Below are 17589 nucleotides of genomic sequence, written 5' to 3' on the forward strand. Positions count from 1 at the left end.
TTCTTGCAGATTAATTACTTAAAAACACACATCACACAGAAATCTTGTTGCATTCATTCAAAACAAACCTCTTGAGCAAGGTTTACATTTTGGTTTACATATTGAGATTTCTGGAAACACTTGTGACCAGGATTCCATCCATACACGAATAATGCAGTCCAACCCATTACAACAAGCCCAGGCTTTAATAACTGCATATGTATGTATGATAAACACTGTAGTGTCCTAACTGTTAGTTAATGCTCAGTAACTTTACATCTAGTTTGCATTTCATTGTTTCTGTGATAAGAATAATGTCAGAATAAATATTACCCAATACATACACTTTAAAAAACTCAATCCAATTCAATAAAACAATCCATAATGACTTCCTGTATATAAAATAAATGTCATCAAACAAAACAATATAGTTCCTTTAATTTACACGCTCATTTCAATGATCATAAAAAATGTCTCAGTACATGATTGTCAATCTTTGCATCGAAGTAAAATTCTCTGAGAACGACTTGACTTTTCTCCGCAGCTCTTTATTTAAATTTTATTATTAAGTGATATGTACAAGCTCGTCTATCAAAGAGCTTTATAGAAAGACAGCATCTGTATTGACGCCTGTCTGTAAAGGTGCAAAGGTACTTCCTTGACTCCTCGGCTGTCATTGGTGGGACATCATTCTGACAAACTCTGCAGCAGAGAAGAAGAGTTTCATTAGTTTACAGTGGAGTCAGAAATTCATTTGTATGATTTCATCTGCTCTGTTATTGATGTTCATGTCACTGCAGCTGAAAGACACTTCGTACCTTCAAAGTCTACCGTGCCATCTCCGTTGTCGTCTGCTTCTTTCACTATGGCATCTATCTCCCTCCGGCTCATGTGCTCCCCCATCAGCTTGGTCATGGCCGACCGCAGCTCCTCTGTTGTGATCTCTCCGTCTCCGTCCATGTCAAACTAACCAGGGAAACAAGGGAAGAAGAAAAGGTCAGTGTTCGTCTTCAAATCTGGAGTTGAATTTGCTGCAGTTTGGAAAGTTTATGGAAAATCTCTCACCTCTTTGAAGGCATCTTTGAGCTCCTTCACACCGATCATCCCTGCTGTTTCTGCCAGAAGCTTCGGGGCCATCAGCTCTACAAAGTCCTCAAAGTCCACTCTGCCACCAACTGAAGGTAAAACCAAAAGACAAGATCCAGTGGGCTCTTCTGTTTCATTGAGTCTTTAGAATTTCAATTTCTACTGCCAAAGAACAATTTTTAAAATACATTGTTGCTGTGTAGGGACTCACGGTTCATGTTGATGTTCTGGCTCAGCTCGATCAGCTCCATCTCTGTGGGCATGTAGCCCATCGTCCTCATCAGATTCCCCAGGTCCTTACAGCTGATCAGCCCGTCCTTGTCTTTATCAAACTCATTGAATGCATCGCGCAGCTCTGCAAAGGTGTAGAGTGAAACAGTCAGCTCGATAAGTTGACAAGACAGTGTATAAAATGTAGAAGGTAGAAAAGGTTGTGTAGATTAATCTGCATTTACTGATGAAAACATAAGATTATGTGAGAATTTACCATCAATCTCATCATCAGCCAGTTCTCTAGACTGCACAGACAAGAGAAAAAACAACCACAGAATTACCAAAATGGATGTTTCATTTATTTTCATACTTCAGTAAAGAATATAGAACTAAGCAGCACTGTGACAGAGATTAAACTGTGGATTAAAGTGTAGATTATGCCCGTATTGGCAGGTGTATCATCCCTGACACGCAACAGTAAAGAGCAGGCACAGATTCTCCCTCTCCCTCCCGCTTATCGTTTTATCCTATCACCTTTTTGGGTTACAATCCAATCGACCTTTCACGGCAGTTTGCAAACATCAACACAAACCCATCAAAAAATCAGGAAAAAAAGCTGCTGAACTTACGATATTTTTCCCTCCTCGCAGAAAAATGCACGCTGCCCCAAAACTCATTTCTGCAAGAGGAAAAAAACAGAATTAATTGTTATGAATTATTTCTGAGACCTGATGCAATGCTGGCTGGTGTTTGACAGAGTCAGAAAGTTAGGATTAAGACAGACTGAGTAGAGTGTGTTCCGTCTGAGGGATTGAACATGATGTCTTGTGTCTGAAGTCTGAGTGTTTTGTGTCTCTTAATTTTCTGACACTGTGAAAATACTTCTCAAAATGGAAAAATTAACCTTTCTTACATTACAACAAAAAAACCTACCCAATTAGATAAAACAACTAAAACTTAAAAATACAGGACGTGATTTAAAGGTTAAATAATATTTCAAGTGTAAGTTAAATAATAAAATGAGTGTGGGTATATTTGTGCTCACCTTCGTCTGGTGATTTCTGATCATCGGCCAAACGCATCATACACGACCTCTGATGCTGAGACTCAAGAGCTGACCCACAGTGTTAGAAGTCCTCTGTCTATCTTCTGTTTCTTCTTCTCCTCAGTTATCAATGGTGTTCGCCCTCAGACAGGACAGCCCTGCTCTCTCAGTGCGTCCACCCAGTCTGCCTGGCCTGACGGGATGCTGGGGGGTTGTATGACAGGGGGGTGTGGCTGCATCCAGGGTTGTATGCTCGCGGGGGAGGGGTCAGCTGTGTGACAGCAGCAGCAGCAGCAGCAGCAGCAGCAGAGATGCTAAATGTTGACATCATAGTGGAAATGATACTGCCATCTGAGCTCAGGGCTGACAGAGGAAACAGGATACTGTCAGTTCACACGATAGAGGGTAGAGTTTCTGTTTCTTTTGTTTAGTGTGAATTAATTACAGTCCACTCCAGGTTTAACACTAGAAAGTCTAGCACTCTAAGTATTTAAATTATAACAATCATTTTGATGGTCAATCACTCTCTCAGTTAACACTGTGATTAATTGTTTTGTCAGATATTTCAAAGATATTTAAGTTATTATTGTATAAAAATAGGTAAAAGCCGCAAACGTGTAAATTTAAGGAGCTGGAGCCAGGGAATGTTTGACATTTGCTTGGTAAAAGATGACTAAACAATTACTGACTGTTGAAAAATGATGATAATGATTCATGTTCTGTTGATCAACTAATTGTTTTTAATTGTTTTAACATAAACAGCACAACATTTTGGAGGGAAAAACGTTCACTTTCATGTCATAATCATGATTTTAAAGAGGAAACCAACAGCTTTTCAACTTTTTCCCCACTAACATTTCCAATTAGCTTATTCAGGATGCAAACTATAGAGGAGTCAGGAGGAACTTGGCTCCTCTTAATAAGACATGAGCTCCCCTGAAAACATAAATCATGATTTGTGGAATTTTGGGGATCCTTAAAATATCGACAATGTGCTATTTTTGGCGTAAAACCGACTGACTGTTAGTAACTATCTTGTTCCCACAAGATATTAACTTGTTCCCACAAGATAATTTACTTGTTCCTACAAGATAATTACCTTGTCAGCACAGAATAATAACTTGTTCTCACAAGCCAAACTTGTGTGCACAAGGTACTACCTTGTTCCCTCAAGAAACTTAACTTGTGTGTAAAAGATAATTACGGTAACTTGTTCCCACAAGAAAAGTGACTTGCTTTCACAAAATAATTGACTTGTTCCCACAAGATAATTCACTTGTTCCCACAAGTTAAATTTGTTCCCACAAGATAATAACTTGCTCCCACATGATAATTAACTTGTGCGTAAAAGATAGTTAACTTGTTTCAACAAGATAATCCCATTGTGAGCACAGGATAACACATTCTCACAAGATAAACTTGTGTGCACAAGAAACTAACTTGTTCCCTCAAGATAATTGACTTGTTCCCACAAGATAACTTATTTGTTTCCAGAAGATGATAACTTGTTCCCATAACTGACTTGTTCCCACAGGATAATTGACTTGTTCCCACAAGATAACTCATTTGTTTCTCACAAGATTATAACTTATTCCCACAAATTAATTGACTTGTTCCCAAAAATCAATTAACTTGTTCCCACAAGGTAAACTTGATCCCACAAGACAACTGACTCATTCTGGCAAGATACAGTAACTGACTTGTTCCCAAAAGATAATTAACTTGTTCCCACGCAGTAAACTTGTTCCCACAAGACAATTGACTGGTTCTGGCAAGATAACTGACTTGTTCCCACGCAGTAGACTTGTTCCCACAAGATAATTGACTTCTTCCCACAAAAAAAGTTGAGTTAAGTTGTGTCCACAAGATTTTTTTTTTTTTAAAAAATCTATTACTTTAAAGATGTTAGAGGCTCCAGAGTACAGTGTTAGATGTTCTGGATGGGGACACTCAAATCAATTCTTATTCCTATGTATTGACTAACTGAATTACTATCACTGGAAATAACATTGTTTTTCAAAGACTGGATTTTTTTTATAACATAAAACCTATTTTTATGAATATAATATACTTATACTATATTATGATATTATGTTAAATCTGGACTAATTGTAGGTTTTATACTGTCTAGTTTGAATTCTCCAAATCATAAACGTATTGTTTCTGTTGAACACACACATCAGTGACACTTTGAAGAACAGAGGCTCATTTGATCCTCTGTCTGTTGTTTTGGCCCATATTATTATCAAAGACATGTCAGTGTAACAGATTTTGGAAGTATTAAAGAGCCACATGCCAATAATAGCTAATATTCCAGTGTGTGATAATCTGTATTGTATTGGTTACATTTGCGTAGAAAAAGCGGATTATTTCTTCTCTGAAAAACCCTGATACCAATGTCAGGGATTAAAGCCTTGGGGTCAGCATCTTCACTTCCCACAGTCTGCATTAACTGGCTGAGCTGAAATACTTCAGCACCAGTTGATCGTGTGTCCTTTTTGACCTTTTCCCCTCTGCCTGTTGCCCTGTTATGTAAATTCATCAAAAAATCTGTTCACATAAGAAGCATAATCCACTGGGCGGAAGCTAGTAATGATTTTATTATCTTTTTCCCCTCCCTCGTTGCAGTGGGACAGATGAGAGGTTATGCAAAGCCGCGCCCACGGCTGTGAAAAGATGTCTGTGGAGTGGAGGGCAGGAGGAATGTGGGTGAGGAAAAAGTATGAATGAAAACTGAGAAGAGGAGAAGGGAGGGCTGGGTGGTAGAATGCTAGGGTGTTAAGGTTTTATTTTTGGGAATAATATAAAATATAGAGGTTTAGGGGCTGGAGGATGAATGAAAAACATGTCACAGTTTTGGATTAGTAACAGGATTAAGATGCTATTACAGCACATGAAAGTACAGCTGCTAGTAGTCAAGAGTCAGCCTTACTGAATCACAAGTCACTCTTAATAAAGCTGTGTAGTGTATCAGCAGGTGCTTCCAACTGAGAACGATAATGTAGAAATGTACAGAGGAAAAACGTTTATTTTTTATTGTGTGCTTTGTATGTGCTCAACTAAAAGTGCACATCACAGAGATTACACTGAGTGGATTACGAGAGCAAAGGCAGGGCCCAACGAGCCATATGTTTGATTGGGATGACGTGAGTCAGTGTGTGCAAATATACAGTGGTTTGCATTAAATCGACTTAACTGGAAGAAAACTTCAAAATCCAAAAAATACACCATACTTTACACTTCTTCTACTGCTCAGCTTCATTTCAGAGTGAAATGTACTTTTTTTTTTACAACAATTTCAGTGAGCCTACTTGTTACTTTTCAGGTGTGCATTTTACATATGATCATGATGAAATTACAGAATGAAAATATATTAAAATGACCTTGACGAGCAACAACAAATCCAAGGTACTTGTACTTTACTTGAGTATTTCCATTTTTTTACTACCTTACAATTCTACTCCACTACAAGTCAGGGGAAAATATTGTACATTTTACTCCATTACATTTATCTGGCAGCTCTAGAGGTGTAAAAGGGAAAAACGCCAGCACTCTCAAATGTCCTTATAGTAAGTTTAATCGACCAGCTTGGATGGCAGCACCAGTACACTACAGACGTTTCGAAAGAAAGTCTTCTTCAGCTCTAGAGGTGTGGACTCAAGTCACATGACTTAGACTCTAGTCAGACTCCAGTCATAAATTTGATGACTTAACACTCAACTTGGAAAATCATAGAAGACTCGCAACTTGACTTGGACTGTAACACCAGTGACTCTTGACATCACTTGGACTTAAGCCTTTGACTTTAAAATGCGTAACACCTTCCCTCCAATCCTGAAGATTACAAAGTTATTTAAGTGCCCCACTAATCAATTTATTTCCTCAACCACCATTGACGGTATTCATTCCCAGCAAGTCAACACTTAATTCCCCAGATGATCCACTTTGTTTGAACCAGTCTGACAGCGTCCAATCAAGTTGCAGGGGAGAACCATGAAGGTCCAATATTACATTACTGAGGTCCAGTTGGAAAAAGTTATGACAAAGATAATTGAGTCTGCTTACAAAACACTATGCAGTGGTCAACAAAAAACAAATTGCAGTATGTGAAACGTCAGTTGTAACAAATAAATACTATTTCTTAAAAATAATTTATTATCGGCCAATTTTACTCAATGGTTAAAATGGCATTACATTTAGTGAAGAGCACATAACATGTTTAGCACTCAAAACTAAATGTTACTGGCATGGGAATTGTAACGATTGTAACGAGTGTAACGATTTGAGACTGACTTGTGACTTGCAAAATTATGATGTGGTCCATTAAAGGACTTATGTCTCAGCAAGATTTGGACAGTCTGACTAAGTGCATAGAACAAATCAACAATTGGATGAACCACAATTTTCTTCAATTAAACAAAGACAAGACAGAGGTAATAGTTGTTGGAGCCAAGGAGGAATGATCAAAAGTCATCACTCAACTTCAGTTAGCAATATTAAAAACCTCACACGAAGCCAGAAGTCTTGGTGTAGTCATGGACACCTATGTCCCAGCAGGATTTGGAAAAACTTGTCCAGGCATTTATCTTCAGTAGACTTGACTGCTGTCATGGGGTCTTTACAGGTCTCCCTAAAAAAAACAGATCTATCAGACAGCTGCAGCTGATTCAGAATGCTTTTGTTCAAGTCCTCACTAAAACCAAGAAAGTGGATCACATCACTCCAGTTCTGAGGTCTTCACACTGGCTTCCTGTCTGTCAGAGAACTGACTTCAAAATACTACTGCTGGTTTACAAAGCACTAAACAGTTCATGGCCCAAATACATTTCTGACCCTCTGCTACAGTATGAACCATCCAGACCTCTCAGGTCTTCCAGGACAGGTCTGCCTTGTGTCCCCAGAGTCAAGAATAAACATGGAGAAGCAGCGTTTAGTTTTTATGCACCACATATCTGGAACAAACTCTGCACCAACTTGCTCTTCTTTTAAATCAAGGCTTAAGACTTTTCTGTTTGCCGCTGCCTCTTCTTAAATCAAATGTTGTATTCATTTCTTACACTGCACTGTAACTTGTATTCTTGTATTTTTTTTATACCAGTCTAAGTGTATTTTAACTTTTTATTGTCTATCCTCTAGTTCTTTAATGAACTGCTTCTAAATGTCCTTTTGGAATGTGTTTCTTTTGCATCTTGTGTTGATGTTTTTGATGTTTTATGTAGAGCACTTTGAATTGCTTTGTTGCTGATAAACTTGAAACTGAATAAACTTGCCTTGTCTAGAATGTAATATTTCTAGTTTTACCTAATAAAAAATACTTAAAAATTGTGGAACATATCATTCTCGTTCCCTGTGGTGATGGGAGGTAGTGAGGAAGGTCAACACTTCTTTATGGTCTTGGCCATGGAGGTCTCAAGCTTTAAAACAAAATCTTGGCTCGGAGTGGCCCAGTCTGTGCAGAATGTGGTCAGCCGCCTGCTGCCGGACAAGTGATGGACTGTGGGACATAGAGATATTTGCCTAGGAGGTTTCCACTCGTCAAGTTTCTCAGGCAACAGTTTATCTGCTCATCTGTGAAGTTCATCTGCAGCAGGCATCATTTGGAGTACCTTGAGACTGATGTATGATTATAAAGTAGCTACATTTGGCCATTGAACGAAACACCAGCAGATCAAAATAGCAAAAGTTCTATTGTTATGAGCCTAAAATGTGTCATTTGCCTGTTTTAACCAATACAGTGGTTGTAGCATGACAATGGTATTTTCATTTGATTCTTGGTGTCCAAATTATATTGGTTCATTTGTCTTTGTATGTTGTCTGGTTCAGGAGTTATCACTTCAAAATTTGGCCGCCAAACGAACTACATGGGTCATGAGTTGACCTCGGCAACAATAAAATTTCTTAATAAACACCATTAGGGTCCCAAAAACAGATTACAGAGAGTAACAAGGTTCTGAGTACTTCTACTTTGAGTTTTACCCCATTTACTCGGCCACATGGGGGCATCGTTGCAGCCTCCGTGCCTGTTTCTGGAGCGTCGAAGAAGAGCACTTCCGTTTTCCTTTCGGCTCCCGCCCCGCTCCGCCATCATGAAGTCCTGAACAAAAACGGATGAGAGTCGAGCAAAATGGGGATAACACGAACTGGAGATGAAATCCGCCGACAACACTAACGTAATGACAGCACAAAGTGGAGCACGGAGCGGACCCGTGGAAATTAATGAATCAGTTTCCCATTGAAAACGTCCCAGGCCGCTCCTGGCGTTACGTTATTTAGTTAGCAGTGTTGCTAACAGCAGCTAGAGCTAGCCTCTGATTTTCTTTGGGAGACAGCTCAGCTACTATAGCTGCTAGTTTAGCTGGCAGGCGTCAGTCAGCTAGCTGTCACTTTAATTGACTGGCACCTCACTCATGTCAAGTGGTGCAGACGTGCTAGCTGTCCAATTGACTGGGAGCATCAGGATGGAGAGGGGTTTGAGTAAAAGCATCGACAGGCAGAATGTGGTTTGTTCGTGTTGAATAGACACCAGTGCCGAGGAAAGGGGAGTGAGACCAATATTTTCCAGCCAGGCCGGTTAGCTAGCCCCAGAGCTAGCTACAGTGGATCCCAAAAGCCACGGTAAGACATGTTATAAATCATTCAGCATGCTAAAGCAGCAGAATGCGCCTCTCCACCTCTGTTTGCAGGGGAGAGGGCAGCTAGCATAATTAACCACCTCATTTTCAGCTCCTGGAGACGTTGACATTGACATGGAGGCTTGTTGTTGGCCTGCAGCCTGAACACCCGGCCAGCCTTGAGTTGTTGTTGTCTACTGTTGAATACATGTCATGCATTTCTTTGGTGAGCCAGAGCAAAGATAGCCTAATTGACCAGCCAAGTGCAAGAGCCATGTAGCTTGCTCAGCTGAGATGCACACCGTATATGACACTGATGGCAAGCTCCCATCGAGGTAATTACTCCTCTGTCTCACCAGCCAAGGACAATATGCATTTTGTTTTCCAGAATATGCCCAGGGCACTCCCAGGGTGTAAAATTGTATGTAGGTTAGAGAGATGATCTTGAATGAAACTACACAATTCATGCTTTTGTTGCCTCTCCCTGTGTGTGTGTCTGTGTCTGTGTCTGTGAGGACTGTGGCATGGATGGGTTCTTAAAAAATAGATTGAGAGCTTGCTGTAGGGTTGGTTGCAAGACTGAAAGAACTTCTCATTTTCAAAGGGAACCACATGCTTCCTCTTTGACAGTGGCAAAATGGCCTTGAAAGAGACGTTTCATCTGATGCATGCTCATTTGAAGTGTGTGGAAATACTGAAACGAAGGCCCAGTTTTTCATTCACTGAACACTTAAAAAATATGGAGCATGTGTTACATCTCCACATTAACTCCTTGACAGGATCCTAATGTCCCATGATGGACCCCGTGCCAGGCTGTTAACTTGACAGACAGTGCTCACACAGTCCATGCTCTACATGCACTACAGCAACACTTACACAATGACTCATAAATATATATGTATTTTAGGAATAGACTGAGTTATATATCTGTCTCCTCTATTACATAAACACTGAACCAGTGTGTTTATTTTCTCTTTTCTGTAGCTGCTCTCCAAAATAGTGTTTATTTGGGTTTCAGAAGGCTGTGGCTGTGAGTAAAATTATGTGGCTTCATGCAGACTTTCACAGTGCAGTAATTTGATAATGCGTAATTATTTTAATCCAGTTATACATATGCACTTACATATGAGTCCAATTATTAAATATGACTGCTGTGTTAGGGTGTTAAGTGTCATATTGCCTGATTTTATTGGGCATAAGACAAAACTGATCCTAACAGTTACCAGTTCAGTCTTTAGTAGCCCAAACCGATTTATGATAGCTACATGTTAATGACAGAAATTTGGCCCTTGGTGTTTCTATTTATTTTTCTATCCTATTGTGAACGCCACTCCTTTGTCTTTACTTCCATAATTGGTCACAAAACCTTTTCAGAGAGATATCAAACTCTGAAGTGGCACTTACACAGAGGTATAATTTGATAAGCAAATCATGAGCCTGCTGAACTGGTTGGCAGTTTACTTTTATCTTGTGAAGTTTGGTCTACTGCTCTCGGCTTCAGTTCAGAGAGATGTCTTTATGTACTAGAGTTGGACTGATGTGTCTGCCAGACTGACGCTGTAAAATGTCCTGCTCGGTATGAACGTTGGTCACAGTTGTTTTGGTGTTGTTTAAAAAAAAAAAAGAAAAGAAAATTGAGGGAACGTGATCAAGATTGTTGTTATGTGTCAAAACAATCAGCAGATATATTTTCATCTGATTTTTAAAACTCCCCAACATCAGCATCAGCCACAGAAATCCAGCAGACTATACCGTACTGAATATTCATTTAGTGCTGTGATCTTTTCACAACGATGATCTCAACTTTAGTTATATATATGTCTGATATTTGGGTGGAAAAATGTATTTTTAGCATCAACATTGCAGTTAAGCAATGTGCATTAGCTCAACATCTTATTGCTTGGTAGAAAATTAAAACAAGGTTTGCTTTTTCATCACTAATCTTAAAGGTATGCCATGCAGCATTTTTCAAAAGAAAAAAAAAACAATGTATAGACTCAAAATACTCCTTTCTCAATCATCACTTATGACCCACTAGAAGTGTGTGGCGGTGTATTTTTTCTGTAGAGACTCTGCCCTCTGCCTTTATTTTTATTATTGTCTGTGTTCTGGATGTTTATGGGTGTGTACCCCCACATCACTCAGGTGAGGTCGGAGCTTTATTAAAAGGTAGCGAGCAGGTGCCAGACCGTAAGCAGCAGGCATCCATGAAACAGAGCACCAAAAAAAACGCACATATAGCGAGGCAAAATGCCAAACAAAAATGAACCTGGGGTTGGCTTTTACTTTCACTGTTGCGAGTGAGCGTGTTTACAGTACCAACAATCCTCCACAGTACACCTGTAAAGACAAATCTGTCTAATCCACTTGGTTATTTAGCCTGATTGAAGGATTTAATTAACACACGTGCATGCTGTCTAATCGTGGTGGCCAGGCCACTGAGTGTGGGTACTGGTGAAGGACCAGTGATGACTAGTCAAAATCATTGCCAGGGGATTGTTTGGTTTGACTAAATAAATGCTGCATCTGCCAATTTAAGATGTTTGATCTCCAAAAATTATGAAGGACCCAAAGAAGATTTTCTTTTCACCCTTGTGGATATACAAGCTAAAAGCTGCACTCTGTATCTGGGGAAATCATGGTTATTAAGTAATTTTGAATATTGCAATGTTAATTTAAGAATAACCAATAACAATAAATACAGCAATGTTAAGTTTTGCCAGTATTGTTCAGCCTTGTTAGAGAGACAGATGGATGATGAAGGATGAATGAATGGGTGGGTGGATGGATGGTCATTTGAAGCTGATGGGCACTTTGATATTTTCCACCCATGTGAGCCGACACAGATTTGCATTTTTGTAGTCTAAAGCAGTTCAAATGCAGATGTAGAGCAGGATGCACTCTTTACTCACGTGCATTGAAGTGCACTCAAAGTGATGATTAGCAAATCAATAGATTATCTATGGAGTACTTGGTTTTTAAAATAAAATCTTAACTTACATCACTGTAGATCATTTAAAAAAGATCCAACTCTGTCTATTATACGTCACAGAGTAGAACATATTGCTATTTTTAACAAATCACAATTGAGTTTACCAAGCTGAAAGATTCACAAAAGCAAAGCACATGTACACAATGCATAAATACAAACATAGATTAATAATGCAAAGTGCATAGAGGAGTCAGGGTCCATGTTTCCCAGGCGGCTCATGTTTCCAACACCAATGTTAATAATCCGTCCAAATAACAGACGCTCACCCAGTGTGTCTCCTCCACGCTCACCAGGCGCTGGCCATGCCGTCGAGTGTGCGGGCCGGGAGCCTGAAGGACCCGGAGGTGGCTGAGCTGTTCTTCAGGGAGGACCCTGAGAAGCTCTTCACGGATCTGAGGGAGATCGGCCATGGGAGCTTCGGAGCTGTCTACTTCGTAAGTTCTTTCTCTGGTGTTAGGGAATGTACAAATAATGGGATATTGGTTCTGTAGACTCACAAGTCAGTCGGAGATCTCTGATTGTCTGGTGGCAAGACTATTGGTTCTCTAGTGATTTTCTGTATTTCATCTCTGTCAGCTGGCCTCATCATGATATGGATACACTAAACATAATTTGAGCTGCATGAATTTTGGGTGCTGAATTACATTTAACTAGAATATTTATCAGGAAAGGAGGAGGTTTAGCAACCAAGAAATGGTATTTTTAATATATCAGTATGGTTTAGTTAGCAGCAGGGCTAGGATATATATAGATGTTATATTGATATTGTGACATGAGACTAGATATCATCTTAGATTTTAATGTCATAAGTGTTGCTTTCCTGGTTTTAAAGGCTGTATTACAGTAAAGTGTTATAATTTTCTGAACTTACCAGACTGTTCTAGCCTTTTATGATTTGCCATTACCCTCTTGGTCATTATATCTACAAAACCCAAAACCAGTGAAGTTGGCACGTTATGTAAATCGTAGATAAAAACAGAATACAATGATTTGCAAATCCTTTTCAACTTATATTCAATTGAATACACTGCAAAGACAAGATGTTTAATGTTCAAACTGAGAAACTTTATTTTTTTTTTGCAAATAATCATTAACTTAGAATTTAAAGGCAGCAACACATTGCAAAAAAGTTGGCACAGGGGCCTTTTTACCACTGTGTTACATCGCCTTTCCTTTTAACGACACTCAGTAAACGTTTGGGAACTGAGGAGACCAATTTTTGAAGCTTTTCAGGTGGAACTCTTTCCCATTCTTGCTTGATGTACAGCTTAAGTTGTTCAACAGTCCGGGGTCTCCGTTGTCGTATTTTACGCTTCATAATGCGCCACACATTTTCAATGGGAGACAGGTCTGGACTACAGGCAGGCCAGTCTAGTACCCGCACTCTTTTACTATGGAGCCATGCTGTTGTAACACGTGCAGAATGTGGCTTGGCATTGTCTTGCTGAAATAAGCAGGGGCGTCCATGAAAAAGACGTTGCTTGGATGGCAACATATGTTGCTCCAAAACCTGTATGTACCTTTCAGCATTAATGGTGCCTTCACATATGTGTAAGTTGCCCATGCCTTGGGCACTAATACACCCCCATACCATCACAGATGCTGGCTTTTGAACTTTGCGCCTATAACAGTCCGGATGGTTCTTTTCCTCTTTGGTCCGGAGGACACGACGTCCACAGTTTCCAAAAACAATTTGAAATGTGGACTTGTCAGACCACAGAACAGTTTTCCACTTTGCATCAGTCCATCTTAGATGAGCTAGGGCCCAGCGAAGCCGGTGGCGTTTCTGGGTGCTGTTGATGAATGGCTTTCGCTTTGCATTGTAGAGTTTTAACTTGCACTTGCAGATGTAGCGACAAACTGTAGTTACTGACAGTGGTTTTCTGAAGTGTTCCTGAGCCCATGTGGTGATGTCCTTTACACACTGATGTCGGTTTTTGATGCAGTACCGCCTGAGGGATCGAAGGTCACGGGCATTCAATGTTGGTTTTCGGCCTTGTCGCTTACGTGCAGTGATTTCTCCAGATTCTCTGAACCTTTTGACGATATTACGGACCGTAGATGATGAAATCCCTAAATTTCTTGCAATAGCTCGTTGAGGAATGTTGTTCTTAAACTGTTCGACAATCAGCTCACGCATTTGTTCACTAAGTGGTGACCCTCGCCCCATCCTTGTTTGTGAATGACTGAGCATTTCAGGGAAGCTGCTTTTATACCCAATCATGGCACCCACCTGTTCCCAATTAGCCCGTTCACCTGTGGGATGTTCCAAATAAGTGTTTGATGAGCATTCCTCAACTTTCTCAGTCTTTTTTGCCACTTGTGCCAGCTTTTTTGAAACATGTTGCAGGCATCAAATTCCAAATGAGCTAATATTTGCAAAAAATTACAAAGTTTACCTGTTTGAACATTAAGTAACTTGTCTTTGCAGTGTATTCAATTGAATATAGGTTGAAAAGGATTTGCAAATCATTGTATTCTGTTTTTATTTACGGTTTACACAACGTGCCAACTTCACTGGTTTTGGGTTTTGTACATTACTAATGATTATTTTTTATTTTATTATTTATTTTGACTTTGTGAAAATATTTTATTTGAACCAATAGTCAATACTACAATATCGCCACACTGTTGACAGTATTGATCGCCCAGCCCTATCACATACACTCACACACTATACTGGCAAGTTTTGAATATGTTCTGCTTTGAGATCATAGAAAAAATTCCCATGACTGTTCGTCCTTTTCACTTCTGCAGTGTTGATTTCTGTCCATAGCTTGCACTGCACATCTCAGGGGCGTGGTGCTAGCTAGAGGGTTATTAAGATCAGTGGTTCGCAACTGGTCATCCAAGGGGTTCAGATTTCTCCATAGTCATTAGTTCAAGGTCCACACAGTTTAATATATTCAACGTCATTCTTGCGTTTGGCCATGTTGTCGAAACTAGTTTGCTGTTTCTGTCAAGTCGCTTTCTGTTAGTCACTCAGTCTACAGCAGGAAAAGGCGCTTTGAAATAAAAGCTCTGTGGCAGAAATTCACTGTACTTAAAAATAAAGTGTGTTTCTTTTACAAACACTCATTCACAAGTCACCTGCGGTCCATTCTGAATGGACCCACGACCCACTTTTGGACGGTGACCCACCAGTTGGGACCCACTGATTTAGATTATTAATTTGTATTCAGCTATTCTTTAGATCAGGACATTAAGGGGGAAGTACGCCCATTTTCAAAATGCATCCATGTTATTGCTGTGGTCTAATGGTAAACTGAAATTGTTTACCTAAATTTGTCAGAGTAAAACACAATGTGAGTACTGTAATAGAAATGAAAGTAATATTGGAAATCATTACCCTCTAAAATGTGTTGATTTACTTATTTTTTGTCTGGTGGTCAAGATGGAGTGTGTCACTATGCTGTATACACACACACACACACACACACAAATTATTTGAATAAAATGGTTGCAGCTCTAACAGTGATAGTTAGATGTAAAAGCTTGAGCTTCATCAGATTGTTGCTGTGATAGTCCACCCCCTGAAGCCTAAAAAATAACAGCACAGATAAAATGAAAAGGCTGCTTTCTCCCATCACTGAGATGTCAACACAGTGGTGAATGTAGCCTGGGTCACAGTGGTTGATGGCGTGAAACTAAGCAAAACAAAGGAGAATAGCTGTCAGACACAGTGGTGAGAGTGATCCTGTGGGTCAGACATAATGTCTGTGAGACATGAGGAGTGGTAGTGATGAAGGTGCTGCCGATAAGAACACAAGGTGGACAAAGCTATCAGCTGAAGGTGAAAGGTGTCAGGAGAGGAGAAGAAGATAAAAGCATGGTGTGAGTCAAGGACAAAGGACAACTCATGAGTGGTGGATGAAAAGCTCTGTTTAATGAAGGGTGAAAAGGAGCTAGTCATGGATGAAGGGATCGACGGGAGAGGGCAGAAGAGAAGAGGGAAAGAGGCTCAGCAGAAATCCTTGTTTTATATAATAGTGATTTCTGTGTTGGGACTGATGTGAAAAGTGAAGCAGGGGCACCTCTACTGTTTTAGAAGACTTGAACGAAGTAATTAATGATGTGTTTTCACTAACCTTTCCACATCAGGCCCATGACATCCGCACCAATGAGGTGGTGGCCATCAAGAAGATGTCCTATAGTGGCAAACAGTCCAATGAGGTGAGACCTGGCAGCTCTCTAATTCGTCATCTATCACAGATATGAGATCAATATATCGGTCTTGTTTACATACCAATGATTGTGGCTCTGCTCATGTTCCAGAAATGGCAGGATATCATCAAGGAAGTGAAGTTCCTCCAGAAACTGCGCCACCCCAACACTGTTGAGTACCGTGGGTGCTACCTGAGAGAGCACACAGCATGGGTGAGTGATTTATTTATTTAGACATGATTCAAATGCTAACTGCATCTGCATCACGTTCATGGGATGCATTATCCTATATGTGCAGAAGGTGCCTCTCAGTGTGGTAATGCTGTTACTACAAATCAAAGATTGGTGTGTGAGTGAGTGGTGAGAAATAATTAAACAACCCCAAAAACCCATCCCACAAAACCTCTTCTCGCTACAAGCAGAAGGTAATTGTCTCTCCGGGACCTAGCTTAACTGCCCACTGACACGAGCTAAAAACTCAGTCACTGGGCCCTTCGTTCATGGTCTGTTCAGTTGTTTTGAGTTGTACCGCTCAGAATAGCATGTCACCAAACAGCAGTCTGAGCTGCTGACTGTCGAAAGTAGCATTATTTTTTAGCAGCTAGCCAAACCGAGTGGCAACTCTCTGTGGTAGCAGTCCCCCATTTAAGTAGAAGTACTTTGCCAAACTAACATTAGCTTCACCCATCTAACATATTTCAGGGTAGCAATACTCCCGAACGTTAGCTTCACCCATCTAACATATTTCAGGGTAGCAATACTCCCGAACGTTAGCTTCACCCAGCTAACATATTTCAGGGTAGCAATACTCCCGAACGTTAGCTTCACCCAGCTAACATATTTCAGGGTAGCAATACTCCCGAACGTTAGCTTCACCCAGCTAACATATTGCAGGGTAGCAATACTCCCGAACGTTAGCTTCACCCAGCTAACATATTTCAGGGCAGCAATACTCCAAAATGTTAGCTTCACCCAGCTAACATATTTCAGGGCAGCAATACTCCCGAACGTTAGCTTCACCCAGCTAACATATTTCAGGGCAGCAATGCTCCCGAACATTAGCTTCACCCAGCTAACATATTTCAGGGCAGCAATACTCCCGAACGTTAGCTTCATCCAGCTAACATATTTCAGGGTAGCAATACTCCTGAACATTAGCTTCACCCAGCTAACGCATAACAGAGTAGCAATACTCCCACTGTACAACCCGCCTGAAAGTCGCAACACTCCCAGTCTAGCCACGCCAGATTAGCAATAGCATACATCAGTACAGCATCTCGTTAGCTTCACGGTTAAATAAACCCTGCAAGTGAGCATGGCTGCTGCTAATGGTCCCATGAAAGCAGAGGTGAAAACACAGGCGCGAGCATGCCCCTGCAGTAATAAGATATCGAGCTTGGATACTCACCTAATGTGTGATGTGTCTTGGCTTGAAACACACCTAAGCTGCCTCTGAGTCTACGTCATATTCATGGAATGCATTATTCTATATGTTTACA

At 40.3% G+C, this 17589-nt stretch overlaps 2 protein-coding genes across 5 annotated transcripts in view; one reads left to right on the forward strand and one right to left on the reverse strand.

The window, feature by feature from the left end:
- Nucleotides 1-99: 99 nt before the first annotated feature.
- On the reverse strand, nucleotides 100-2542 carry cabp5a (calcium binding protein 5a). Its single transcript, XM_033611906.2, has 7 exons — nucleotides 2324-2542; nucleotides 1908-1957; nucleotides 1553-1583; nucleotides 1277-1420; nucleotides 1045-1154; nucleotides 798-945; nucleotides 100-681 (listed from the first exon to the last, which is right to left on the reverse strand). Exons 1-7 carry the CDS (start codon nucleotides 2361-2363, stop codon nucleotides 653-655), a joined length of 552 nt encoding a protein of 183 aa, XP_033467797.1. The 5' UTR covers nucleotides 2364-2542; the 3' UTR covers nucleotides 100-652.
- A 5824-nt stretch (nucleotides 2543-8366) lies between these two features.
- The window catches only part of taok2b (TAO kinase 2b), a 42729-nt gene continuing 33506 nt past the window's right edge, over nucleotides 8367-17589 (forward strand). For 3 of the 4 annotated variants that reach the window (XM_033611882.2, XM_033611885.2, XM_033611880.2), the window contains exons 1-4: nucleotides 8368-8938; nucleotides 12220-12360; nucleotides 16028-16099; nucleotides 16202-16303. In XM_033611882.2, the coding sequence (XP_033467773.1) occupies nucleotides 12229-12360; nucleotides 16028-16099; nucleotides 16202-16303 (306 nt within the window). In that variant the 5' untranslated portion in view covers nucleotides 8368-8938; nucleotides 12220-12228. Of the gene's footprint in view, nucleotides 8939-12219; nucleotides 12361-16027; nucleotides 16100-16201; nucleotides 16304-17589 lie in introns of all 4 variants that reach the window. The other variant, XM_033611879.2, reaches the window with a different exon arrangement.

The sequence above is a fragment of the Epinephelus lanceolatus genome, chromosome 21 (genome assembly GCF_041903045.1).
Source record: "Epinephelus lanceolatus isolate andai-2023 chromosome 21, ASM4190304v1, whole genome shotgun sequence".
Classification (NCBI taxonomy): domain Eukaryota; kingdom Metazoa; phylum Chordata; class Actinopteri; order Perciformes; family Serranidae; genus Epinephelus; species Epinephelus lanceolatus.